The sequence below is a fragment of the Papio anubis genome, chromosome 7 (genome assembly GCF_008728515.1).
Source record: "Papio anubis isolate 15944 chromosome 7, Panubis1.0, whole genome shotgun sequence".
Classification (NCBI taxonomy): domain Eukaryota; kingdom Metazoa; phylum Chordata; class Mammalia; order Primates; family Cercopithecidae; genus Papio; species Papio anubis.
In genome coordinates, this window is record NC_044982.1 from 111,545,917 (window position 1) to 111,573,528 (window position 27,612).

General features: G+C 39.2%; 1 protein-coding gene across 2 annotated transcripts in view; it reads right to left on the reverse strand.

Annotated features, from left to right (window-relative positions):
• Nucleotides 1–7,126: 7,126 nt before the first annotated feature.
• The window catches only part of HMG20A (high mobility group 20A), a 67,496-nt gene continuing 47,010 nt past the window's right edge, over nt 7,127–27,612 (reverse strand). Inside the window, exons 3-10 of one of the 2 annotated variants that reach the window (XM_003901254.4) lie at nt 26,363–26,510; nt 23,490–23,702; nt 19,781–19,913; nt 18,996–19,027; nt 13,178–13,253; nt 12,250–12,465; nt 11,443–11,585; nt 7,127–7,791 (exon numbers count right to left, since the gene is read on the reverse strand). In XM_003901254.4, the coding sequence (XP_003901303.1) occupies nt 11,449–11,585; nt 12,250–12,465; nt 13,178–13,253; nt 18,996–19,027; nt 19,781–19,913; nt 23,490–23,702; nt 26,363–26,510 (955 nt within the window). In that variant the 3' untranslated portion in view covers nt 7,127–7,791; nt 11,443–11,448. Of the gene's footprint in view, nt 7,792–11,159; nt 11,586–12,249; nt 12,466–13,177; nt 13,254–18,995; nt 19,028–19,780; nt 19,914–23,489; nt 23,703–26,362; nt 26,511–27,612 lie in introns of those variants that run through there. The other variant, XM_031668451.1, reaches the window with a different exon arrangement.

The window sequence follows — 27,612 nt, forward strand, 5'->3', positions numbered from 1 at the left end:
ATGTCCAGCTAATTTTGTTTTGTATTTTTAGTAGAAAAATACAAACATCGTTTCACCATGTTGGCCAGGCTGGTCTCCAACTCCTGGCCTCAAGTGATCTGCCCGCTCCCACCTCTCAAAGTGCTGGGATTAGAGGCGTGAGCCACTGCACCCGGCCCAGAGTGACCCTTTAAAAACAGAAATCAGATCTTGTCACTTAGTTGTGTAGAACTCTCTTCACATTACACTTTTGACAAACTGCGAACTCTTTATGACACTTCCGAGGATCTACGTGATCTTGCTATTGCCTGCCTTGCAACTTCATCAAAGCCACTCTGCCTCTCCTTTACTCTGCTCCAGCCTCACCAGCTTTTTCTATGCCTTGAAATTCCAGAGCTCATTCCTGCCTCAGGACTTCAGACTTTCTATACCCTCAGCCCTTCACCGGGCTGGCTCCTTCAAATCAATCTTGTCTTTACTCAGAAGATACTTTTACAGAAAGGCCTTTTCTCTACCCTAGCTTATATCATTTCCTCATATACCTAATCTAGGTAATTAGCTGAGATGAGTTAGGTTGTTTATAGTCTCTTCTTCCCCAGCAAGGAGAAGAGCTCTGTGAGAACTAGGACCCAGCACAGTTTCTAACACAAAAAAGATATTCAACAAATATTGTTGAATAGGTCTAATTCCAGTTCTCAGACCCACCATACTATGCTACGGCTTTGAACTCATGCCACTCTCATTAGTTATCTCTAAGACAATATGGCTAGAGTGGAATGTAAAGCCACAGTTATCTGGGTATAAACCATTTCTCTACCTGTTCCCTGTTCTGTAACTGCACAAGTCACTTATCAGATGAGTATCTTAATTTACTTACTGTAAAAATGAGTATAGTAGTCCTACTCTGTAAAGTTGTGGAATTACATAATTTATATAAAAAGCACAGCAGAGTGGCCTATAGTATGTGTCTAATTGTTAGTTCTCTTTTCCCTTTGGTCTTCCACAAATTATAAGTTTATATTTAAATGTCTTCTACCCTATGACAGGCATGATTCTAAGTGTTTTACATGGATTGACTAATTCAATCTACATAAAAACTCTACAGGACAGAAATGATAAATATCACTATGTTACAGATGAGAAAACTTAAGTCATACAGTGGTTTATACAACTTGCCTAAGGTCATATAAGAGGAAAGCAGCAGAATCCAGACTTGAACCCTGCAGTGTTGTCCAATTTCAGAGGTAAAAAAACAGTCATTGACTATCTTTATTGTGATCCCATGGTAAGAAACACATTTTACATTATAAGTGTATGTAGACATATGACTATCTGAAGTATAAGTTTCACAAAATAATACCCTTACTACACCTGTAGTGCAATCTGATAGTTTCTCTTCATTTTAATTTTTAAAAATGTTTTTGACCAACTTACTGGTTTAATGATTAATGAATCAAAACAGCACTTTGAAAAATTGCTTGTCTAAATTACAATTAATCCAACTGTTCTGACCTTCCAGCTACCTCAACCTCTACCAGAAAAACTCTGATGGCTATCAGTTCAGATTTTCATGTTTCACTTACATTCCAGATAAAGTCCTTATTAATTAGTTAAGATACTGATCCCCCACCCTGACTCAGATCTACTCCCTATTGCAAAGTCTTTTGCACTTATGGAAAAAATACCTCATCAGGTAAGATTCAAATAATTCTTTCACTCTACAAAAAGTATTTGTCTCTATTAAAACTATTAATACAAGCTGCCCTATGTTAGAAACATTTATATACAAGTTTGTCCTTTCCACTAGATTATCAGAAACTATGGCGGGCAGAAACCATGTTTTATAAACGTCTTTGTAGGCCCAAATTAAAGGGTGAATTAAAGTTAAATGAAGAGAAGTTGGTATAAAAAACTCTGGCTCTTTAAGTGTTGGATGGTGTGTGTGTGTGAGAGAGAGATTCAAATAAGAGAATCTCTTACACTGAATCTTACATATTCCCACATAAACATGTAAGACATCCTCCCACGGATCTGGTGTTGCAGGTGGTTTACAAAAATCCTTCTATCTGGAAAATCTGCATTGGCCATGCATTTAATTTCCCAATGCCATTCCTATCTCCTTGTGGCTCCTCCTTTTGCATTTCATTAAGCTAAGAGAATGTACATTTCTACCTCTGGCAAAAGTTTACCCCCGTAGACACACAGTCCTATGAAAACTAAACTGAAATGGTTTCTGGATGAGCAGATGTACATTAACAATTTCACCTAGTCTGACTCTGAATCTCGAGTTCTTTAATGGGCTGGCATATAAACTACTGCTTATATCCATAGATATTGAAGTATATATCTGAGTGCAGGCTATATATCAAACAAAGAAAAAACCCCTGACTTGGAACTCTCAGTTGCAAGGCAGGAAATTCTTTCAGAGGGCAGGAAGTAGCTATGTGCTTTTCTGCTAAGCAATACTTCAATTTCCCCACCCTTAGGGAAAGCTTGCCCTGATGTTGTTTCAATTCAGCAGATGCTGAGCAGTTAGAGAAAGAGAACAAACAACTAGGGGAAGTATTACTACCTGTTTATTTGGATTTTTACTAAACAAGACTGGCCACCAGCTGTTGCAGGGTAGGGGAAGAGCTAGATGGGAATAGGAAATGCCAACTCAGATGGAAGCTAGTTTTTGGCTTTCTGGCTCTCCGGGGGAAAAAAGGTATCAAGGAAGTACATGGTCATTCTCAAATGGCCAAGAGGCAAAGGCAAGATAATGCACTCCATTCACTAGCATGGTGGGGTTGGGCTTAGAGTGCATAAATGAAGTCACACATAGTTATGAAATTAATGTTAGTCACCTACTCTATATTCATTTTCTCCTTCTTCCTTACTAAAACCTGTATATTGTTGGGCACAGTAACGTCCATGCAAGAATGACATTTCTTGGCCTCCTTTATAGCTAGCTGTAGTCACATGATTGAGTTCTGGCCAAATCAAGTGAAAGTGTTGAATACGATTTCCAGGAAGACTCTTTAGAGGGTCCTGACTCAGCTAGGTTTGCTCATTTTGTCCTTGCCCTCTTTTCCTCATGCTGCCAGGAATTTCAAAGTGACAGCTGATGGTCAAGTGGCTATTTTGGACCATGGGGTGACCTTGAGAAGGATCATGTTGTGGTACAGGCAGGAGCCTCCATACTAGCCTTTAACTGCCCAACTTTGGCATAGTTTTCTATGAGAAAACTATTTAAGCTGTTGCTAGTTCTGCTTAATATAGAGTCAAACTCAATGCTAACTGAGATACCCTGATAGTTACTGGCAATCATGTAACAGATACTTCCTATCTTCCTATCCTCCAAAGCAAGGTGGATTCTGTACCTTACTCTATCCTTCTTACGACAGTAAAGGAGAGCTGAGGCATGTGTTATGTCAGAAGAGGAAACTGGAGTTGAAACAAATCAAGACTTGCCCAATGTCACACAACTGGCTACTTGGAAAGCAGCAGGCTCTGGAAGCCAGGGTGCCTCACCCCTAGGATTTTTAAAAGCATAGTAGAAATAGGTGACAAATTTCCTTTAAAAAGATTTTGGGCCGGCCGGGCGCGGTGGCTCAAGCCTGTAATCCCAGCACTTTGGGAGGCCGGTGATCGGGAGTGATCACGAGGTCAGGAGATCGAGACCATACTGGCTAATATGGTGAAACCCCACTAAAAATACAAAACTAGCCGGGCGGCATGGGCTTCTGTAGTCCCAGCTACTCGAGGCTGAGGCAGGAGAATGGCGAACTCCAGGAGGCCGGAGCTTGCAGTGAGCTGAGATCAGGCCACTGCACTCCAGCCCGGGCGACAGAGCTAGACTCCACCCCGGGAAAAAAAAAAAAAAAAAAAAAAAAAAGATTTGGGGTCAGCTGCGGCTCAATGCCTGTAATCCCAGCACTTTGGGAGGCCGAGGTGCGATCACGCAGGCCAGGAGATCTATGACCATCTTGCCAATAATATGGTGAAACCTCATTTCTACTAAAAAAATACAAAAAATTAGCCATGTGGTGGGCGCTTCTGTAATCCCAGCTGCTCGGGAGGCTGAGGCAGGAGAATGGTGTGAACCCAGGAGGCGGAGCTTGCAGTGAGCCGAGATCGCGCCACTGCACTCCAGCCTGGGCGACAGAGACTCTGTCTCAAAAAAAAAAAAAAGATTTTGATTGGTTATTTTTAAAAAGCAAGCATTTGGCTGGGTGTGGTGGCTCATGCCTGTAATCCCAGCACTTTGGGAGGCCGAGGCCAGCGGATAACAAGGTCAGGAGTTCGAGACCAGCCTGCCCAACATGGCAAAACCCTGTCTCTACTGAAAATACAAAAATTAGCTGGGCATGGCAGCGTGCACCTGTCATCCCAGCTACTTGGGAGGCTGAGGCAGGAGAATCGCTTGAAACCAGAAGGCAGAGTTTGTAGTGAGCTGATATCATGCCACTGCACTCCAGGCTAGGCAACAAGAGCAAAACTCCAACTCAAAAAAAAAAAAAAAAAAAAAAAGCAAGCATTTAAGCACATCTCCTTTCTTCTATCAAATGATCTTCTATCAAGGGGACATCAGAGTCACTGACTTTAAAAACATCCTTTTAAGTTGTCTCCAGAATACTACTGCTATATTAAAATGAATTAGAATTCACTGTATTGTTACAGCATACACTAAAAGAGCTGACTTCTCAAACAGGTAAAGACACATTTTGAAGTAGCAATTAGTAAAATGAATGTGTTACTGTTTTAAAAGCATAACAGACATGATGATTAATGTAGAGTTGACAAAGTCTTTAAGAGGAAAAAACAGAAGTAGGCCTTCTTTTAAAATTTTTTATTTTTTTGAGACGGAGTCTCGCTCTATTGCCAGGCTGGAGTGCAGTGGTGCGATCTCGGCTCACTGCAACCTCCGCCTCCCAAGTTCAAGCGATTCTCCTGCCTAAGCCTCCCGAGTAGCTGGGACTACAGGCATGTACCACCATGCCCAGCTAATTTTTGTATTTTTAGTAGAGTCAGGGTTTCACCAGGTTGACCAGGATGGTCTCAATCTCTTAACCTCGTGATCTGCCCACCTCGGCCTTCCAAAGTGTTGGGATTACAGGCATGAGCCACCGTGCCCGGCCAGAGGTAGGACTTTTTATTACAAAGCAAGTAAAATTGAAACAGGTGAATTCAACATAGAAAAGTTTTAATGAGACAAATGTCAAACAAGCATATCAACTTCTTAAAAAACAAAGAAAATCTGAAAGTTTAATTACAAAAACACTTATACAGAAAACTTGGCATTTCAACAGTTCCAAACACATGTACACAAGTTTTTTCTAAAATTAGTCAGAAATAAAATACCTTGTCTCCCTTTCCTCAGCTGCTCCTTCTGTTTTAATTAAAAAGAAACAAAGAAATCTGTAACACTGAACAGGCAACAGCTTATTTCTTGAGAACATAAAGTACAGTAATATCTACAGGTGTACTGGGCAATATGAATTAGGTATTGTGCTAGCCTGTAACTTCATTTACTGCCTCCTCATTGAGCACAGAGGAGAGAGGAGGTGGCAAAGGCCTGCTCTACAGATACTGACAGTTTTGTGGCATCTGAATCCCAGCCACCAGAGGCAGGTGAGTAGCTACTGGGAAAGAGAGCATTTCAAAAGCAAGCTGCTTATTTTCTGAAAATGATTTCATACTGTAGGCTCTCTTGAGATCTCATGTATTCCTGAATATGCAAATGTTTCAAGTCACTGTCAAGTGTTCCATCTAGAGTCAGGAGAATGATGATCCTGGACCACGTTATGGCCTTTTCTGGTCACAAAAGCAGTGCTAACAATGCTGCACAAAACTGAACACAAATGAGTAACAGAAATATGAGGAGGAAGGAAGAGAGGACAGAAAGCATCTGGCAGAAGGAAGAAACCAACCTCCAGAATGGGCTCTGGATGTCCTTCTGCCATAGACAGTGAATTCTGGCTTGGACTTTGCAGACAAGGAGTCTAAGAGAAGCGGCAGAAATACAGATGATGGCAGGGAAATAGGAAAATACAGAAGAGCAAGAGAGCTGGCTAGGTTTATAGCAATAGATAATAATGGGGTCTTATTCTAAGAATTTGCCAAGTGATGGTATGTGGGTTTCAGCACATGGATATCTGATGTATGTTCACATAAGACATTTTAAAAACAGATTTTGTTGCTGTTTTCCTTTGGACTAATAAAGAAAACAGGCAAGGAGATGCTGAGAAGACAGGATGATGTAGCAACTTGACAGGGAGTTCTGCCCTACACTCTGACTTACGGGCATATTGTGAGAGGGGTCACACTTCTATCCACCTGCCTGCAGTGGTGTGGTGCCCAGACAATGGGCTCTGCTTGCTCTGCTTTGGTTCCAAAGATCTCAGCTGTAACCTTTAGCCTTGTGCTAGAGTGTCAAAACAAAAACAAAAACAAAGAAACAACCAAAAAACCCTGAGGTAAGAATCAGAACCTCTCTTTCCTTTTGCTGTTAAAGGAACCAGAAACTGCTAGGCGTGATGCTTGAGCCCAAGAGTTGGAGGCTGTAGTGTGTTATGATAGCATCTGTGAATAGCCACCGCACTCCAGCCTGGGCAACACAGCGAGACCTCATCTCTAAACAAAACAAAACAAACAAACAAAAATGAACCAGAAAGTCCTCTTTACTTATGCTGTTAAATGAAAAAAATCACTAAGGAGGGAGAAGGAAGGGAAGCCTGTCTTCTTCACATGGATCAGCAGTTAATCGCTACAGAAGGAAGACAAAGGACATGAGAATTCTTCCTTGCTTTTTTTGTGAGCTCAAGTGACTATTTTGAATGATATTTCCACCTATTTAGATCCATGAATCACTACTCCTAAAGAAGACAGGAATTCCCTCAGTTTTCACTTACAATAAACTTTGGCCCTTTGTACTCTTTCCCTTTCTCCTCTGTTTACAAGTGACCTTTTCCTCAGCAAAAATGCTCCACAAGACATTGTCAATGGATGGGAACAGAAGAGCCTTGCTGGGGCTGGGACTCCATGTCTGTGCAGGAGCAATGCTTAGAAAACAGTAGGCAGTACCAGTGAGGAAGGAAAGAGCATTCTCCTTTAGGGCAGCAATCACAAAGCATTCTCCTTTAGGGCAGCAATCACAAAGCCACACTAAGACTGGTACCCACTGAGCACCATGTGGGGTAGGAAACATAGCCTTGCTCCACATGGCACTATCAACAAGAAGCTCCTTTCTTTGGAGTCACAGCAGGGCAATGATGGGAGAAGATTGGGCCTGTCTAATGCAAGAAACTCTCCTTCAGAACCTTGCTGAGCAACAAAGTTCAGAGGTCAGAAAATGGAGATGTATAAATTGGTGGGGGCCAAGAAAAGCAAAAATAACCCCCAGAGGCATTTAAAAAAGTGACAAGTAGGTAAGAAAACTGGAGCTCCACTGATAAAAGGGTCTAAGTGAAATTACAACATGAGAAGTCTTCCTTTCTGCAGCAGCAGATGTCAGCATCAGGGTCACCCAGTAAGCTGAAGATATGCAGCTCCACTTTAACAGAAATGGAAATGGTAGGAACCTGAAGACCTGGGAGAGTGGCTGCATACCTTCAAAGTTTCACAGAAGGACAATTCCATAGGAAGCTCATATACATGTTGCTGCTCCTTCATATGGCTTCCTGGGGTGACGGCCTTTCACTCACTGAAAATTCTTTCACAAGCAAAGGGATCTGCACTCTTTCTCCACCCCCACTCAGTTCAAATTTCCATGGATGGCTTCTCATTCCTTACAAGTAAAAACACTTATGGAACATCTTGGAGCTCTAAGACCTGTGGAATCAGGAGAAAACAAAACAAAACAAAAAAAACCAGAACAAAAACAAAAACAAACAAGGAAAATAACACCAAGAAAGTAAGTATTGATTGGAAGGGGTTAGCACTATGGATTTTAAAAATGCTTTGGTTTCATAAGCGTTACAGTGAATGCAGGGTATATGTAAACTAAAGAACTCATAAAGCTGCAAGCAGGCAACCTCATTGAGATGTTTTACATAACATTTCAATGAGAAACATAACACTGCTCCAGTTCAGCAACAATGGGAGGTAGGAAAATCATCAGCTAAACACAGAAAAGCAACTATCAGGGACAAACCTGAGGAGGGAAAATGAGTAACCTACTTTAGTCTGAAGAATGTATGGTCAATCAAAACCAATTTTCTTCAAGTGTTAACTAAGGATATCTGCATGTATAGAGATGCATTATGTGCATATAATCAAGAACATTTCTCATATTAAAAAAAATACAGTCACATAAGATTTTCTTCCCCTAAACTCAAACAGCCAAATATTATCATTGAAATCAGGCAACATATGCATTTTAGTAGTTTATATAAGGTAGTCACCTTTCAACTTAAAATCACCCCCATGGCTTCCTCCCAGTTCCACTTGTCTCTAGGTACTACTCAGTCACAAGAAAGGTGACAGGTAGGGTAATTCTTCCACTGTATATTTATCAAAATTTAAAATGGGCTAAAACTCTGTAACATTATAATTCCTGGATTGTAATTTTTTTCTATTTACTTCCTATATATCTTAATGCTCTATTTCAGGACTTTTTAGTGCTTTCTCCTTCCCCCATCCACCTCTTCCTTAGAGCAATGTTTTAGAAACCCAGTGAATGAGAGTTTAGATATCTGTGGTTCTAGTCTTGGATTCTGTACTCATCTATGCAGATATTTTCAAGCAAGATGTTTCTCCTCTCTGGGATTCAGTTTCTTCATATATAAAATGTTGGATTTCTAAAGGGCCCTTCCAACTCTAATATGCTCCTCTGAAACTTGTAGACCATTAGCTTCCCTTCACTCACTGGCTCCTGACAGTGGATGAAACCTTTGCCAAACTCTTGTCAGAGTAATTAATTGCACCATGAGTGCTGGGGACATCAGCCTCGCTGTCTGTACATATTTGTATGATGAGGCCAAACCAGTATTAATCACAGTCTTTGTAATTATTTCCTTTGACAGTTTTGGGGGGTGTGGGAAACCATCTATTGTTAGTTACGTTTGCATGGCTAGATTGTAAGAATCTGTAGTAATATAACAGCTCACACTTTTAGTTATTTTTTCAGGGGCAAAATATTTGTAGGTTAAAATCAAGGATAATAGTAATATTCTAAGTTTACAGACTCCTCAGAAAACAAATAATATAGTTTATATTCTTGAGATGAACAAAGCTTGAGGAGAGTCTTACTGGCAAAGTGCTCAAAATGGAAAACCACTTTTGGGTCAATACTTAATTAGCTGCCCTATATCTATGTGAAGAGACACCATGTTATCAATTAACGTTTTCTTTCACAATCTTCCACACTGTTTCTCCCAGCTCTCACTTTTCAAGCATACGAGAGTGCTAATTGAAAACACTGTACGAAAATGGGAAGGATGATGAGCTCCTGAAAATCCCAGGCCTAGATTTACAAACTGTTCCCTTCATAAGCAGCAGCAGTAATGCCACTTCTTTATTCTGCAGGGAGTCCAGCCATCTCTAAGAAGTACAGTCCATTCCATCTGGCTACTCACTAGAAGGATGGTAATCCTTTCCCCATCAGAGGCTGAGGCTAAAATACAATGCATTGCCTTGTATAGTTACCATCCAAGGGCATCACCAACAAGTATACTAGGCATTTATCTTTGTCTCTACTAGGCATTTATCTTTACATATGTTGCTCAAAGTCCAAACCGAGTCAGAATATAAATTATGTATATGAGTGTGCTCATGTACTCACAGGATGAATAAAGATTCAAACCCATGACCAATCTAAGGAACATATCCTGCTGTTGACTCTCATTTTAGTATCCATATATGGCCACCTCATTGTAGAGTCCAATCTTAAAATTTCCACACAGTTTCTATGTCCGCAGGTATGGAATAACTTAACCAATAGAGCAAAGGGATGCCAATTTTGTGGGATGGCATACTAAAAGGGTATCCCATCTTTAGGAATTTGAATGAACAAATAGCAATTCCATTTAAGAAATGACCATTAGTACCAAAAAGTGTACATGTAGATCCCTTCTGGGGGGGAAAAAAAAAGGAATACATACTACTGCTCATTTGTTGAATATATTTTTTAAAAACTTATTTTCTCTCTCCTCTTTTTTTTGCTTGAGAATTTTATGTTTTTATGGTTTTTTGAGACAGAGTCTTGCTCTGTCACCCTGGCTAGAATACACTAGTGTGACCCGAACTTACTGAAACCTGAACTCCTGGGCTTAAGTGATCCTCCTGCCTCAGCCTCCTGAGTAGCTAGGACTACAGGTGTGTGCCATCATGCTCGGCTAATTTTTTTCATTTTTTTAAAAGCAGGGGTCTCACTATTTTGTCCAAGCTGGTCTTCAACTCCTGGGCTCAGGCAATCCTGCCTCAACCTCCCAAAGTGCTAGAACTACAGGCATGAGCCACTATGCCCCACCAAGAATTTATTTATTTTTTATTTAAAAAAAATTTTGAGACAGTATCTTGCTCTATCACCCAGGCTGGCGTGCAGTGGTGTGATAATGGCTCACTGCAGCCTCGCCTCGACTTCCTTGGCTCAAGTGATCCTCCCACTTCAGCCTCCCAAGTAGCTGGGACCACAAGCTCACGCCACCATGCCTGGCTAATTTTTTGTAGTTTTTGTAGATGTAGGGTTTTGTCATGTTGCCCAGACTGGTCTTGAACTCCTGGGCTCTAGCAGTCTGCCTGCCTTGACCTCCCAAAGTGCTAGGCTTACAGGTGTGAGCCATTGCACCTGGCTGAAGAATTTATTTTTTAATCTATCAAAACCAGGGAGTTACCTGTTTGTATGGTGAGTCCACATCAACATTTAACAGACAACAGTCACTGTGTTATTGAGTGGTGAATATAAAAGCTTCCTACTTATGTAGGCTCACATACATACAATGCCTCACTGACTACTTCTAAATTATCATTAGTATTTTCCAGAGAAAAGGAAGATTAAAAATTAAGTTATATTTGTTTTGTTCTGAGTGCTATTTTGGGGATTATTTCCTCTAAGTTTCCCACTCACTTTTCAAAACCTTTTGGGAAACTGATGCCCAAGAATACAGCTAATAAGTGACAAAGCTAGAACTGAGGCTAAACCACAAAAACCATGCTCTTCCCATTAAACTATTCTGAAGCAAGCATGAGAAAAAACTGTCTTGAGTCTGTTTTATTTTATTTTTAGAGACATGATCTCTCTGGACTTGAACTGCTGGGCTCAAGCAATCCTTCCACCTAAGCCTCCCAAGTAGCTGGGACTACAGTGACTCTGTTTTCTAATATTATTTACTACATTTAACAACCACGCAACAGGAATCTTAACCAAGTCTCCAACTCATTCATCCAATGTAATCCCATGGTTTTAGTAGTATTGATAAAGTCTGATGACATCTTATTTTTGATGATGTGCTGGCATATAAATATTTATCAGTGAGCACTCACCATTCCCTAACGATCAAGTCTGTTCACAACTTCTCGAACTGTAGCTATGAAGTTTTCATTGTCTTGGGGATTAGCTAAAATAATACTGTGCAGTCTGTTCATATATGAGTCAATGGTGTCCACTGTAGGTGTCTCTCCACTTCCTGAAGTGAGATAAGAATAAAGTAAGAAAATTCTCCCTATTCAGTTTTACCATAAAACACAATTTCAAAGAAATAGTGATTCTAATGTGGTCTGCTCCACAGACATGCTTTTAATTTTAGAGGAGAGACTTTTAGGTCTCAAAGAAATAAATTACTCTACATACTCTAAATAAACAGATGGGCTATATAATTGCTGACTGGATATATGAGTAGCTGCATGTAACAGAAGGTTAGACTCTCTCAGCTTTCTGCTGACTATCCTCAAAATGAAAGAGTATATAAGAAATACCAGTGTTCATTTTCCCCTCCTTCCCGTTAAAACAGAAACTACAAAGCAAACAAACATACATAAGAGGAAGCACTCTCCTCAAGATTTACTACTCAGTTTCCAGTGTTCTGAATAGCAAATTAAGCTTAAAAGAGAGGAAAACAGATATTAAAATATAAATAGACAAAAATCTGAATGACCAGAGAGCCTGAAACACTGGATGATTTTAGCCAATACTGACATTCTTTTATATCCAGAGGAGAAAAAATGTATTTTAATTAATTTTCCTCTGGAGGAGATTTCAACCTTTCCACACCAGTACTAACATAAATAGCATCCTGCTCCCCACAACACACACACCCCTGTCCCTGACAGTTCTCAGGCAGGAAGACTTACCAGGCAAGGGCATGCTGGCAAAGCTGCTGGTCAGCACCTGCCGCAGGGTCTCCAGGTGCTGCTGTAAGACTGTGTTGCGGCTCCGCTCCTGGATCACATCCACCTCCAGCTTCTCCACTGCTGTGCGCATGCTCTCCACGTGCTTTTGCAGGGCTGCATTCCTCTCCTCAAACTCCATGTTGGATTTGCGAAGCTGGCGGAGCTCTGCCTCCCGAGCTGAGGACATACATCCCACAGAACACATGCAGCACTAGAAGGAGTCTCTGAGGAGTCCCAATGACTCTTACAGGGAAGTTCTGCTTAGCTGCCTCTAATTTAGCTACCCCACCTCATCTCCCTATTCTCATTATGGCATTCCAGATAGCAATTTCAGCAATGAAACGCCTGACTCCCCAGAGCTATTTTAATTCTTAAAGTTAGTCACATTTCATACGTAAGATTGCAACAGTTTCAATTCCCAGTATTTTTTTGTTTGTTAGTTTTTGCTTTTTAAAATTGTACAATGAGAAGCCTGAGGGGTTTTGCAGGGGGATCCTGGGAGACTGGCCAAGCACAGCTGTAGGTACCCATCTTTACTACAATGAGATCAGATTTGCTCTTAGTTATTTTATATTTTGGACTCCCATGTAAGTTTTTATTTGTACAAAGGGTTCCAGGCTCAGAGTCTGAAGACAAGTGAATTTGTGATTTGCATTTATTTCCTTTCATCCAGAGACCAAAGAAGCTTTGACAACAATGGCCTAACTTTCCTTCACTGGTCTTTGAGCAGCTACCTTTACCATAGAGTGAAATAGAGGCAGTTCTTCTTCCTTTAGACTAGTCCTAAGGAGGGATAACACTACCATTGCTTTTGAGCAATGCATTTCTTCTGAGAAGTAAGTCCCCTGTCAAAAATCTGAGAAACACAAAAAGAAACTTCAGTAATCACCTTTGCTATGGTTCAAGAATTCCTCTGTAAATATAGGGATGTCAAAAACAGACCGTTCCTTTACCTCTGTTTCTTTCTGTGAATCAAGAGGAACAAAACAGTTAATTCTTAATAGAAGCTAAATTAAATAATAGTGCCTGAAGACAATGATCACGTCTTCTTTAAAAAAGAATAGGGTGAGCAGGAATCAGTCCAGGTGAGTCTGTGAGGGAAATGTATTCATCTTTCCATTGGAATCCAACTTTCATAGAGCTTAAGCAGGTAAAGTATTCACTTCTCTCAGGTGTACAACTACTGTGTAATTAGAAACCTTAAAACAACGTTACGTAAATTTCCCTAATGGAGAATTTGAAGCCAATTCTTAGCCTTGTATTTTGAATAGTCAACAGTATACAGTTGTGAAAGTGATTGCAGTGGGAATTGAGAAAGAGTGTTTTTTTTCAGTCACTTTTGTTGGTTATGCATGTAAAATGTTCCCTAAGATTATGCAATATAAATCTGCAGAGTGGACAATAAGAATTTTAAGCAGAAATCTGACACCTACGAGCAATAATTATGATATTCCATTGGTACTTCTATTTACTTATGAGAGGCAGCCTATCTTTGGGGTCTTTCAGATTTTCTTTAGACACAGGAAAAACAAACAAACAAACATACATACAAGACCAAGAAATCAGAAATAACTAGGTTCTAAAAATTAGAAAGCAGAGGATTATGTGAGATACAAAAGAGTAACAAAGCCTAAAATTAATTCACCAATAAGCCATTAAAAGTAAAAAAGCCTCACAAGATCATTGCAAAATATATTCCACAATGATCTTTAAGAATAAAGTCAGTAATTCAAGATGCTTTGGCTGTCACTTCTAAAATGAATTTGAAGTTGAAAGCATTGTGAATATTAATTTTAAGTGTCTTGGCATAGTGTTCAAAATTTTCCATAACAAAGGTGGTAAAATGGCAGGAAGTGAGAAGTGAAGAAACTGTTAGTGAAATCTTAAGATCCCAGGACCTTTATAACATGAAAAACATGCAAACATAATACCTATATTTCACTCCTATAAACAACTGTTCAAAGCTAGATAGAATGTATCTTTCCTACTCTTGTCACCACTGGCTTTTTTTCTTTTTTTTCTGGAGACGGAGTCTTTCTCTGTTGCCTACGGTGGAGTGCAGTGGCGCGATCTCAGCTCACTGCAACCTCCGTCTCTTGGGTTCAAGCAATTCTCCTGCCCCAGCCTCTCAAGTCGCTGGGATTACAGGTGCCTACCACCATGGTTGGCTAATTTTCTGTATTTTTAAAGTAGAGATGGGGTTTCGCCATGTTGGCCAGGCTGGTCTTAACTCCTGACCTCTGGTGATCCACCTGCCTTGGCCTCCCAAAGTGCTGGGATTACAGGCTTGAGCCACCGTGCCCGGCCTCCACTAGTTTTCTAAATCTTTGAACCCCAAAATGACTTGGTGTCCAGTAGAAAAGCTAAGCAGTTCACAGCTTAAGAGGGAAATCTGACACCCGAGCTCCTGTTTTCATAATGGTGGCTGCCTAGTACGGGGGCTGGGCTGTGTGAACCACCTGCCAATGGCAGCTGAGCAAGAAAGACACTGAAAAGCTATGTAATTTCAGAACACTTAATTTCTACTTTGTATTTTTCTTCCTAACAAAAGAAAGCAAAGTTTCCCAGAACAACTTGAAAATAAACAACAAAATTATCAATTGAAAGTCCCAAGTTTCAACATGCAAAGCTCTACCTCGAGCCAGTTCCTAGGGGATTTCAATGGAAATTAATGTATGAACAAGAAAGGCTGGTTCCAGAAGGAATCTTAGCCATATTTTGCAGTGGCTTTCTCTCAAATTTGCTGGCTTCCCATATGCTTTAACTGTTACTGGGCTGCTGCAGGAAAACAAAACTTATGACACATAATCCCAACACGCACAAGGCATAACAGATACAAACATAAGTCCACAGATGACTTAGCATAAAGACTTAGGACATTATCATCCTATCTTATTTAGTCTCCAACTTAACTGCAGTTACATGAGATCAGTTACCTAGCCATACGTCTCAATATCTGCCAGTTAGATGGGTAAAGGGGAGACGCTTGGCTCCCATTACCATGGTACAAAGATCCCTCTCCAAGGTCTTGACTCTCCTCAGACTGGTAATCTTTTCTCTCCTTTGCCAGAGCAGTCCAAACCAAGCTAATTATGTAAGGGCAGAGGCCAGCACCACATAGGTGCATTAACACACTGCCCCTTGGTACAGATTCTTAGAGCACAAAATAAGAAACATTAAAGCAATTAAATGAAACTGTTCAGTCTCTGAAAGGTAACAGAGAAATTCTACTTAATGGAAGAGTGGTAATAAAAAACATTAGCGCTCTTCCATTACTGAGCACATTTCACGGCATGGAGAGGATCCTCCTGGGGGCTTGGGTGTACTTAAGCTGCTCCAAGGATAGCTCAAGGGATTAAAATCATAAGGATTTGATTACCCTTTCACTGAAAGGGTCTAATTTGTTCAGGCTGAGTGTCATTCTGTCATTTCTCATAAATTAAAGGAGAAAATTATTGTTTCTATCTTAGTTTTCACATGAGATACAGACACTTTCTTGAGAGTAATACTAGCTAACTCTTGGGTCTAGTGGGCTGGCTTTCGATTTGAGAGGAGCAAGAATATTCTTCACTTTGGTTTTCCATTCTGGATATTGAATGGAGGTTAAGAGAAAAGAGGCCCTTTTGAACTGAACCTATCTTGCTGTGATCTAGGCCCAGGGCCAGAATTTCAAAGAGTGTGATATGTGCTTCTCTCAAGAGCCTTTTACTTTGGGAAATGCTCTTAACATTGTGTACCACCCTGAAGTGCCCCACTGCTATGCAGAATGGCTTTCAGGTCAGCATTTCTTCAGCTCTAATATGATCTCTCCAGTACCTGCCTTGGTAACAATGACTTAGGGATCCAAGTTTCATTTGGAATACAATAGGTTTCTTTACTATGCACAAACCAAATAGTTTACTTAACTACCAACACATTTTGCTGACATCTCGGGCAACCAGGCCCATTTTTACTTTCAACACTGTGTCGTTTATGCTACGTAGCATGGCACTGTGCTGTCAAGAATGCTAGACTATGACACAGAAGGCCTGGGTTTCCGTCACAATTCTGCCTCCAATTTAATTCAGTAAGTGATTCTGGGTATATTCTTTCCATTCTATATACCGTCTTAGGCAAGTCACTTTCCTCACTGACAAAATGAGGTGGTCACTTGAGAGGATCACTAAGTTTCAGTGTTTTACTCCTCATAGGATAAGTAAAGGGAAATAAGTATGTATTTAGGATCTATGGTCTTTAGACAATGCAAGATATTTGTTCTTTTATTAAAAACTTACTCATACCTCTGCTCGAGCCATTTTACCCACCCTGAGGTCTCCACAAAACCTAGGTCATTTTAAAGTCCTGATTCAATTACTCCTTTCCATGGGCTCCTTCTGTGGCTGCTTTTCACCCACAGTGCTTTCTATTTTTCTGAACTTCTATTATACTAAGAAGTTATATGTGAGAAAATTACTGGGTAACAGTGTTTAAAAACAGTTTTAAAACTTTCAAATCAGTTCTTTTATATTGCAATTGTTCTAAAATTATCTAATTTAGGAAACATATTATTCAGTGAAAAATAAAAATGGCTAAAGTAAGGGACATTAATTGGGTCAACACGCTTACTAAAGGAGCTTTATCCTGCTGTGGGCATACCAACACATGGATTTACAGAACCTACTGTATAACCTTTTAAGAAACAACTGTTCGCTCTCCATCTGCTCACTCCTTTTTTTTGTTTGGTTTAACATGTGTCTAGTCTAATCCTGTAACAGGGAAACATAGAGACTCACTTCTTTTCACAAATCACAGACATTACAGAAATTCATATTATACTAATGTATCTGAATAAACACCTTCACTTCTCAAATTATCAGCAGCAGGTTCTACGATACAGACTAAATCTACATGTTTTCTGACTGCAACTATCAAGTTTACTGAAGACAAAAATGTCGCATATAGTTTGGCCAGCAAAATTCATAGTGATGAAATGAGTCAGATGATTGACACCTATTCAGACGACTGACTAGAAAATGTGAGCTCTAATGTTTCAGATTACTGTCCAAATTCTCTTTGGTAACTCTTAAGGATAGAGAAGCAATAAAATAGAGAAAAAAAGAAGTACGGAAATTTCATGATATTGATAGTTGGGCACACAGGCAAAGAAAGATAGAAGTAATTATACAAATGTCTGCTAATATGAAAAGTTTGCAACATTATTATGATTTACAATACAAAGAATACATACAAAGTTTCTCCAGCAAAAAAACATAACATTTCATCCGAATTAGAGCATAGAATGTCATACATAATTACATTTATATGGGATCTATCTGAAGAATAAAATGCAAATATTTACTATGTTTCTCACTTTATAGTTCATAGATGGTAATAACATCTATTTGACCTGTGAATCTGAATCTTTTCTCTATGTTTTAAGGTAACCAACATTTCCTTGATTTGGTAAAAAAACAAATACATGTAAAATAGTACATAAGAAAATTATTTTTGTTCAAATTCCCAGTTATTTCAGGTCAACTTTGAATAGATTCTTGTACAAAAATAATCACTTATGGCATACCTTCTCAAGGTAAGGGTATCATGATAGGTGGTATAGGGTTGGATATAAAGATGAAAACTAGACTGTGCATGTCCGCAAAGAAATTACAACCAAAGAGTGTGAGCCCTTGAATTACCTCAAAACCCCTAGGTCAGATCAGCTAAGCACATAAGAGAAGTATAGAGAGCCATGAAGGTTAAAGGAAGTTGGAGGAAACAAAAGTTTGAAGGAGGAAACATAATTTGAAATAACACACACACCTAAATCCCATACACACAGAAACATAGGCCTAAATCCTATCAATGGGGCTGAACCAAGTGGGAGGAAAGAAACCAGTATACAAACACGTGCTAGTGAAGTGAGGGAATAGGAAAGGAGGTGTAAGAACTGAGACACTGGGCAGGGCATGCTGGCTCACGCCTGTAATCCCATCACTTTGGAAGGCCAAGGCAGGTGGATCACGAGGTCAGGAGATCGAGACCATCCTGGCTAATACGGTGAAACCCTGTCTCTACTAAAAATGCAAAAAAAGCAACCGGGTGTGGTGGCACGAGCCTGTAGTCCCAGCTACTTGGGAGGCTGACACAGGAGAATCGCTTGAACCTGGGAGGCAGAGGTTGCAGTGAGCCGAGATTGTGCCACTGCACTCCAGCCTGGGCAACAGAGTGAGACTCTATCTCAAAAACAAAACAAAACAAAACAAAACAAAACAAAACAAAACAAACAAAAAAATGAGATACTGGTGCTTGTGCTCTATCGACATTGTAGCTGAACAGTTCATTTTAAGCAAATGCTGGATTCTTTAAATAACTTTTCTGAGAGTCAGATTAAAGTATGTGGTGATGATAAACTATGGTCAAGTTATAGCTTTCAGCTAGCCCTGATTTCTATACTTCATTCCAAATTCCAGCCATCTTTGGCATTTAAAGCCAATAAAATTCTTAGATCACAGGAAAGGATTGAGGTTAGGGGCTGTAGTTCAATGACAGACACACAATGTAAGTGTCTGCCATATGCTAAGAACCCCCAAGCTAAAGTATCTCATTTAATCTGAATTATGATATAGGAAATACTCTGCATTCCTTAAAAAAAAAAAATCCAGTAGCATTTCAAAAAGCAACATTATTATAAATACATATATGTGGTATGTAGACAGATGGCTAATTACCTCATGATCATGAGTGGCCTGCCGGGCTGCATCTAAAAATATAAAAGAATAAGAGAACATTACATTTAAAAAGAAAGCAATAACCAAATCGAAGTGTATGACTGTGCCAAACTATAAAACCTGCTGATATATGTAGATTCTCATAACATATTATATTTTTCCTTAAGGCTTTATTAATCGGTCAGCCAACAAAAGTAAGGGAACCCCATACCTACAGAATTAGAATTCATAATTAGGCATAAGAGAAACAGCAGACACAGTTTTTAACTTTAGGGAGAACAGGGTGAAAGAGTAGACAGAAGACACAAACCAAAGACTACTTGTACAACATCTATAATTTTAGCAGGCCAGATGCCCAAGTAGAGAGAAGATGTGATGGCTAAGGAAAAATAGACTAGTTGTGGATGGTGCTTCAAAAATGACACATGAAAGTCTTAGAAGTGTTAAAGGCAAGTTACTGTTACTGATATAATTTTGTAGATAGGTTTGCTTATAGGCAGAGAAATGCCTAAACTGGGAATCAGGAAAAGGGCAGGCAGGCAACTAACAGGGGTCTTGGAGGACAAGCCAAAATCATCGATAACAGACATGGAAACCCAGTTGAAATTTCTAAATGAGAGCAATGTGATTTTAATAAAATTCCAAAATAATGCTTGTAAGTGAATACTGGATAGTGGAGAGAAAACAGAAACACGTCTTTTCTAGTTACCACTCTTAACAGTTGGTTTTATGACACTCCATCACCCACAACAAATTACAAATACATTTGGTTCTGGTTTTGATACCTTGCCTATGAGATTTGCCTTTCTGACGGTCCTGGGTTTTCCTACTGAAGACCTTGTAGGCCTCAGTTTTCTGATACTGTTCCAGTTCCTTCATGTAGCGCTCCTTATCTCTGTCTGCTTCATCAAGGTAGCGCTAGGAAAGAAACACAGAATTATTTTCAAGAAAATGAGATCTTATTTAAATAAAATTAAACTACCTATTTGAAGAAAATGGGACAATTAGAACATGGGAAGAAAAGAATATAGGGAATATGCCTTAAAAAAGAATCAGAAAAATAAGAGTTGTATGAATAGAATAAAATATAACCTCTCAATTATAAAAGAAATAGGTCATTATGAGTTTTTAGACTAATTATTGCCTTTTCTAACCTAATGAAGACAAGTTCTATTGAGATCATTCTTATAAAAAATTCATGAAGATGATTAGAGTTATTCTTCTAACTCTATAGATAGAACTCTACATGGCCACTAGAGCCATCCTCATGAGATCTGCACACCACATAGGCACACTTAGTCTTCCCAGGGGAAGGAATAGAATATTACTTTGTTTTGCTGTCTCCAGCCCATTTTGAGGGGATGATGTCATACATCAATTGGCCCTTTAAGAGCCAGAATATTGGAGCAATGAAGCTAGGAGACACAAAGAACATAAAAATAATGATCTCATCCTATGGACCTAAAAATGGACTACTCTGAGAAAACCTCTATCTACATGCTTTGATTGCTTTGTGCTATTAATTATTTAAACAAAGTTCATTGCTCTACCAGGATTATTTTGTTTAATGCTTTGCCCTTTTCATTCATCAAAAGGAAGTATAAGAAAGTATAAAAATATTGCTTCTAAATGAATGGAAAACACACTCAGAAATTATATTAAACACCTTGTCCCACATAAGAGCCAGATGTAGGGGATACCCAACTGACCAAATCTGGTACAATTTAAGCACCAAAATAGTTAAGTATAGTAATACAATATAAACTAGTAGAAGAAACTTCATACGATTATTAGTATGATTTATAATAGACATAATACCAATGATTTGTTACCATACAAATACAATAAATGGGGGTATACATGGGGGTAGGAGCATGGTGGCTCACGCCTATAATCCCAACACTTTGGGAGGCCGAGGTGGGTGGATCACTTGAGGTCAGGAGTTCGAGACCAGCCTGGTCAACATGCTGAAACCCCATCTCTACTAAAAATACAAAAATTAGCTGGGCGTGCGTGGTGGTGCACGCCTGTAGTCCCAGCTACGTGGGAAGCTGAGGCTAGAGAATCACTTGAATCTGGGAGGCGGAGGGTGCAATGAGCTAAGATTGCACCACTGCACTCCAGCTTGGGCGACAGAGCAAGACTCCATCTCAAAAAACAAACAAACAAACAAATAAATAAATGGGGGTAGGGGATCGGGCATGGTGGCTCATATCTGTAATCAAAGGATGTTGGGAGGCTGAGGCAAGAGGATTGCTTGAGCCCAGATGTTTGAGTCCAGGCTGGGCAACAGAGTGAGATCCCGTCTCTACAAAACATAAAATAATTAGCCAGGTTTGGTGGTATGTGCTACTCAGGAGGCTGAGGTGGGAGGGGTGCTTGAGCCCAGGAGGTCAAGGTTGCAGTAAGCCGAGATCTTGCTTAGATTAGAATGCTGAAGGCTAACTGGTAAATGTGAAGGGAGTGCTGGAGTTGGAAAAATCATCACGTTGTAACCATAATGATAAAGATTAAATCAGGCAAAAATAATCAATGGATGCTAAATCTAGGGGAAAATGTTGATGTAGAACACACTATTTGCATGTTCTTAAATTGTCTCCCCATAGATTACTAATGACAAAGGAGAATTTAAATCATGTACCAGGTAAGCAAAATTAATATTACCAGTGAGAAACAAAAGGACATTGTGTGCCTGCATATGTGATAAACCGCCTATGCAAGTCATTCCACCAAGAATGCGTAACCTCAATCTAATCATGAGGAAACATCTGAAAAATACACAATAAGCAATGTTCTGTTAAAGGTAAAAGAAGCGGGGGAAGCAGAAGGGAACTGTATTTTAAAAAAATATCAATGTTATAAAAGAAAAAGAAAGACTATGGAAATATCCCAGTTTAAGCTAAAGAAACTTGACTACTAAACACAAAACCTGACCCTAGACTGGAACCTGTTCTGGAATGGAAAAATGTTATAAAGAAATGAGGTTAGGTCAACATATGGATGACAGATTAAAGTATTGTTAATGAAAAATTATGAAATTGATGACTATACTATGGTTATATAAGAAAATATTCTTTGAAATAAACACTGAAATATTCTGGGGGTAAAGGGCTACAATGCATATAATTTATCCTCACATGATTAAAACAAAATTTTGTGTGTCTGGGTGTACACATGCAAGTGTGTGTGTGTGAGAGTGAGACAGAGAGAGAAAGACTGAGCACGCAAAAGTGTAAGAAAGACTGAGCATATTATAATTTATTCCATTTCTCCATATATCGAAATGGAGAAATGGAATAAAATGTGTTAACAATAGGTGAATCTGGGCAAAGAGTGTTTGGATGTTCTTTGTACTATTTTTATGTTTGTAACTTTTTGTACATTTGAAATTATTTCCACAAAAAAGTTAATAAAACAAAAACAAACACAAAACCTTTGTCCTACGTAATAGTGGTTATCCCAAGAAATAACCACTGTTATTTTTACATTTTTGTTTATACACTTCTGTATTCTCTGAAAAAGATCTAAATAATGAGCACACATTAATTTTAAAATAAAGAAAAATAAAAAAGAAAAGAATAACATAGTGTGTACAGCCCACTATCCTTTTCTACAGTAGTGCCAAAACAATGGATAATATTCACTGCCTTCTGCTAGCTTGCTACTACTAACACAGAGCTTCAAAAGTTGCAACTGAATCTGATCTCTTTGAAAATTTCTGAAGTCAATTAATTCCCAGGGGAGTATTTTTCAATTTGGTTTTAGTGTGTCTGGAATCCTTTCTAAAAAGTGTAAGTCATAAAAGAGTTTAAGACATAAAAGAAATATAGATATCTTTCAGATGCTGGGAATGCTGGGAACTTTTAACCCAAAGCAACTCCCACAATCATGACCATTTAGTGGTATTTCAACCAGCTCATGGCTATCTTGTCCTTAATTCCTCTCGAATCTCTAACAAATGGATTCATTTCAGTTTGCCAATCAGGTTAGTTTCTGTCTTAGAGGAGAAAGAATTCAAGTTGTTCTTGCTTTATTTTCAATAGCAGGTTAATTTGCCAGAACTCTAGTTTAAAAAATGTATTAAAGCAGTAACATTTTTTTCTTAAAAATCTTATGTGAACTGCAGAATTGTGTCAAGTGACTTTTTCTCATTTAATTCACAACTTTTCATTTAACTCAGTGGAATATATTTTATTGGTAGATTTCTTAATACTGAACCACTTACAAAAATCTTATGTGACCTCAGCGCATAAAAAGTGGTACTGCTTTGGTTGAGGGGAGTCCTAGACTCCTTCCCTGCTCACACCTCTCGAACAAATAGTTTAAAAATCACTAAGTTAGAGAAAACTGCTATGATGGACCCTGCTTTTCTGGTCGCCTAGGCACTGTGACAAAATTGCAGAATCAACTGTCCATCCTCTTTGCTTTTCTTTTGGAAGTTATTTCTGAGATATAATCAAAACCAAACAAAGAGTCAGGAATAAGAACAATTACCTGTTTTTCCTCAGGAGGCAGTTTACTCCATTCATTGCCTAACATCCTTGTGATTTCTGGAAATGGGACTTCTGGTCTCTTTGCTCGAAGCTGTTCTCGACGCTCATTCATGAACCGAACATATCCTGTAAGAGGGGATTTGGGTGCATTGCTGTCTCGAAGAGGTTTCTTCCTCTTTCTTCCTTTGGACCAACCTCCTCGTTTACTTCGTTGCTACAAAACAAAACAAAATAAAAAACCAAAAACCAAACAACAACCATCTCCCAAAATAACCCAACAACAACAAAAATAAACAACAACCAACAAAACAGGATTAAGAGTTGCAATTTGGCCCTGGATATTCAAAGCTCTCCATATCTGTTGTAGATATTATAAATGACAGCAATGCAATTTTCGAGGAACTCCAAATGCTTCACTTGCAAACTCTTTTACATACCACACTACAAAATCTTGCATTAAAGGGCTATTTTTGTGCTAATCACAATGTGTGAGAATAAAAGGTGCCATGATCACTCAGCTTTGACCTTCATGTGCATATGACTGTCCCACAGACAACTGTCAGGTCCTGATTCCTGACAGGAGAGTGTCCAAATGGGAAATACAGCAGCACATGCAGCATTGTGGTAGAGAGGCAGACGTTGTCAGATCAGCGTGAGATGGTGTCACACGCACCAGGCAAAGGAAGAAACAAGTTGTAGCAGAGATTAAAAATAACTCACAAAGGGAGCTGCTCATTGGTAACTTTCAAAGACTAGCTTATTTCCCATAGCAGATAGCAAATGGAATATTACATTAATATCTAAGTCTCAGAAAAATTTCAGTAAGTATATCTGAAATGAAGATGAGGTCTTTGGCTTGACAATTTGTTCCTTTAGATGTATATTTAATTTTAATTTTTTTTTTTTTTTGAGGTAGAGTTTTGCTCTTCTTGCCCAGGATAGAGTGCAATGGTGCTATCTCGGCTCACTGCAACCTCTGCCTCCCAGGTTCAAGCGTTTCTCCTGCCTTAGTCTCCCAAGTAGCTGGGATTACAGGCATGCACCACCACACTCAGCTAATTTTTGTATTTTCAACAGAGATGGGGTTTTGCCATGTTGATCAGGCTAGTCTTGAACTGCTGACCTCAGGTGATCCAACCACCTCAGCCTCCCAAAGTGCTGGGATTATAGGCATGAGCCTCTGCACCCAGCCTAGATGTACATTTCGTAGTCAGAGGTCTTTATATGTTGAGTTACCAGTTAAATCAAAAGATTGAATCACCTCTGAAAAAAACTAAAGAAACGAAAAGGACTGAGGTACCACTGATGTTTCACCAGAGCCCTTTTTCTTGGCCCTTTAAATAAGATGTAAGGTACATCATATTTTTACTTCATAATTTTACAAATACACACAGCCCTATCAGTTAATGTTTCATGGAAACAATAATTCTTATTTCAGACAGGAAAAAGATAAACAAACAAGGACAAAAATATCTAAATACTAACTGTAGTACTCTACTCCTCCAAATGTATATAAAATAAAATGGTATGATAATTCACCATTGGGCAAATTATGTATTTGGTATTAGTTTTTTTTTTTTTTTTTTTTTTTTTTACCTAGTTACATTAAAGTTACTATGGGCTGGCACGGTGGTTCACACCTGTAAACCCAGCACTTTGGAGGGCCAAGGCAGGCGGATCACTTGAGGTCAGAATTTTGAGACCAACCTGGTCAACATGGGGAAACTCCATCTCCACTAAAAATACAAAATTGCCCGGGCATGATGGCATGTGCCTGTAATCCCAGATACTTGGGAAGCTGAGGCAGGAGAATAGCTTGAACCTGGGAAGGCAGAGTTTGCAGCGAGCTGAAATTGTGCCACTGCACTCCAGCCTGGGCAACAGAATAAGGCTCCATCTCAAAAAAAACAATTTGGGTTTAAGGTATTTAAGAAGCTTTAAGCACTCATTATAATCTTTTAAAATGCCAATAGGAGAGATAAAAAATTAATTTTTTTTTGTTTGAGACAAAGTCTCACTCTGTAGCCCAGGCTGGAGTGCAGTATCTTGGCTCACTGCAACCTCTACCTCCAGGTTCAAGAGATTCTCCTGCCTCAGCCTCCCAAGTAGCTGGAATTACAGGCACCTACCACTGTACCTGGCTAATTTTTTGTATTTTTTAGTAGAGACGGGGTTTCACCATGTTGGCCAGGCTGGTTTTGAACTCCTGACCTCAGGTAATCTGCACGCCTTGGCCTCCCAAAGTGCTAGGATTACAGGCATGAGCCACCAGGCCCGGCCAGCTTTTTTAAAATAAGAAAAAAGACAAAAATCAATGGTGGCACTCTTTATTGGCTAAAAAAAAAAAGAGTGCCTTAAAACACTGACAATGTAATCAGTTATTTGTAAGAAACACTGAAAGTCCAACAAGGGCATGACTGCCCAGGCTCATATGCCTTTGTGTGAGTTAGGGAAAGGTACTCCCTATGGGAGGGTGAAGGATTTGGTAAGTAGTATGAATCCTTTGGGCACATAGGGCTCCAGGCAGCAGGGCTTGGTGAGCAGAGTGTGGCCTTGAGTAAGGGCATGTACACTTCTTATTACTTACTTATTAATGATTAAATCATTCACTCATTCAACAAGTATTTGTTGAACATCTAATATGAGGTAGGTATTTCTTAGGGAACAGGGAAAGAAGAGTCTACCTGTCTATGCCATTAAAATTATTAATATGGTTCCGTATAAAACAAGACATAGAAAACAGAAAATTTTGCAGGTATCAGCCTAAGAATATAAGAAGGTTAGATGATCAACACCTTGATCAACACACCTTCCTTGTGACTGCTTCTTCAGAAGTTTCAGAGGATAGGAACAGAAGGAGATACTTCAGCTTACCTCATCTTCATGCCTCTGTTCATTGCCTTCTGCTGCATTTGAAGACTCACTCTGAAGCAACTGACCTTGGGAGAGATCCTCCACAAATTCTGGATTGTTGGTGGATGATGTGGCGCCACTACTGTATGGAACCTCTGGGTGATTTAACCTGAATAATAGGCAGAAGTATCAACAACACAAAAACTCCACCTGTTTACTAAGGTTCTAGATAAATTTCCCTGCCAGCAAAAGCACATGCCAGTCCTTGAATTAATTCCCCCAGTAATCTGTATAAATGTAAACAATGTCTTCACAGAAGTTACAGGGTGTTTTAAAAAACTGGTTTCAGTGCTTTATTAAGCCAGGTCAGTTCCATGAAGACATCTCCTACCAAAACCAACTATAATCTTCTTCAAAAAGATGATCTCCTCTAAACACAGACTTCATGTTTTAGTTCTGAATATGCAGTAGAATCTGACTTTTACATGCTACCCTTCATGTATCTCCAATGTAAAGGGAAAACACTATTAACGAAAAAAGTGAATAGCAATGGGAGTTGTAGAGGCAGTTTGCCAACTATCACAAAAGAGTTCTTAAAGGGTGTAAGAAAAAATCTCTTAATGGTACATTTCATTGGCTATTTCTTCTTGGATTATAGCGTTTACTGACAATTAGATCATCTAAGAACAATATCAAGTTCAGTAAGTTCAGGTATACATGTTAATAAATCAGACAGATGTACTTATTTCCTGCTCCCACTATACTGTTCCAGATGAGTTAGCAAACCAGATTTCACCCTTCTGAAGAGCGAACACAAGAAGCTACAGATGATGGTAGGGTCTTAGGTGGACTTATCTTATTACATGTGGACAAAGGAATAGAAGGAAAGGTAACGCCATGTGCTAGTGAGTATTTTTGTTTTCGTTTTTGACCAAGGGAGGAGTTGGGAAAGCAAGAGTGGTAGAAAGATGGATAATAGAGTAATATTCAGTCATTATTCTGAAAGAATGCACAACCCGTAGTGTTACAGAGAATCATTACAATGCAACATAAGTACTAAAATAAAGGCTTGTTAAAAGTACCATAGAGGTATGGTAGAGCGTATGATGAATTTTGTATGTATGGAGGGATGTGAAGAAAGAATTTATAGAGGAGGTCCTAAAAGATGAGTATGTATTCATCAAGGTAAACAACACCATTCCAGATAGAAAGAACTGGGTATAAAAGGAGAAAGGGAGACTATCAAGAGGTTACTGTAATAGATTAAGTGA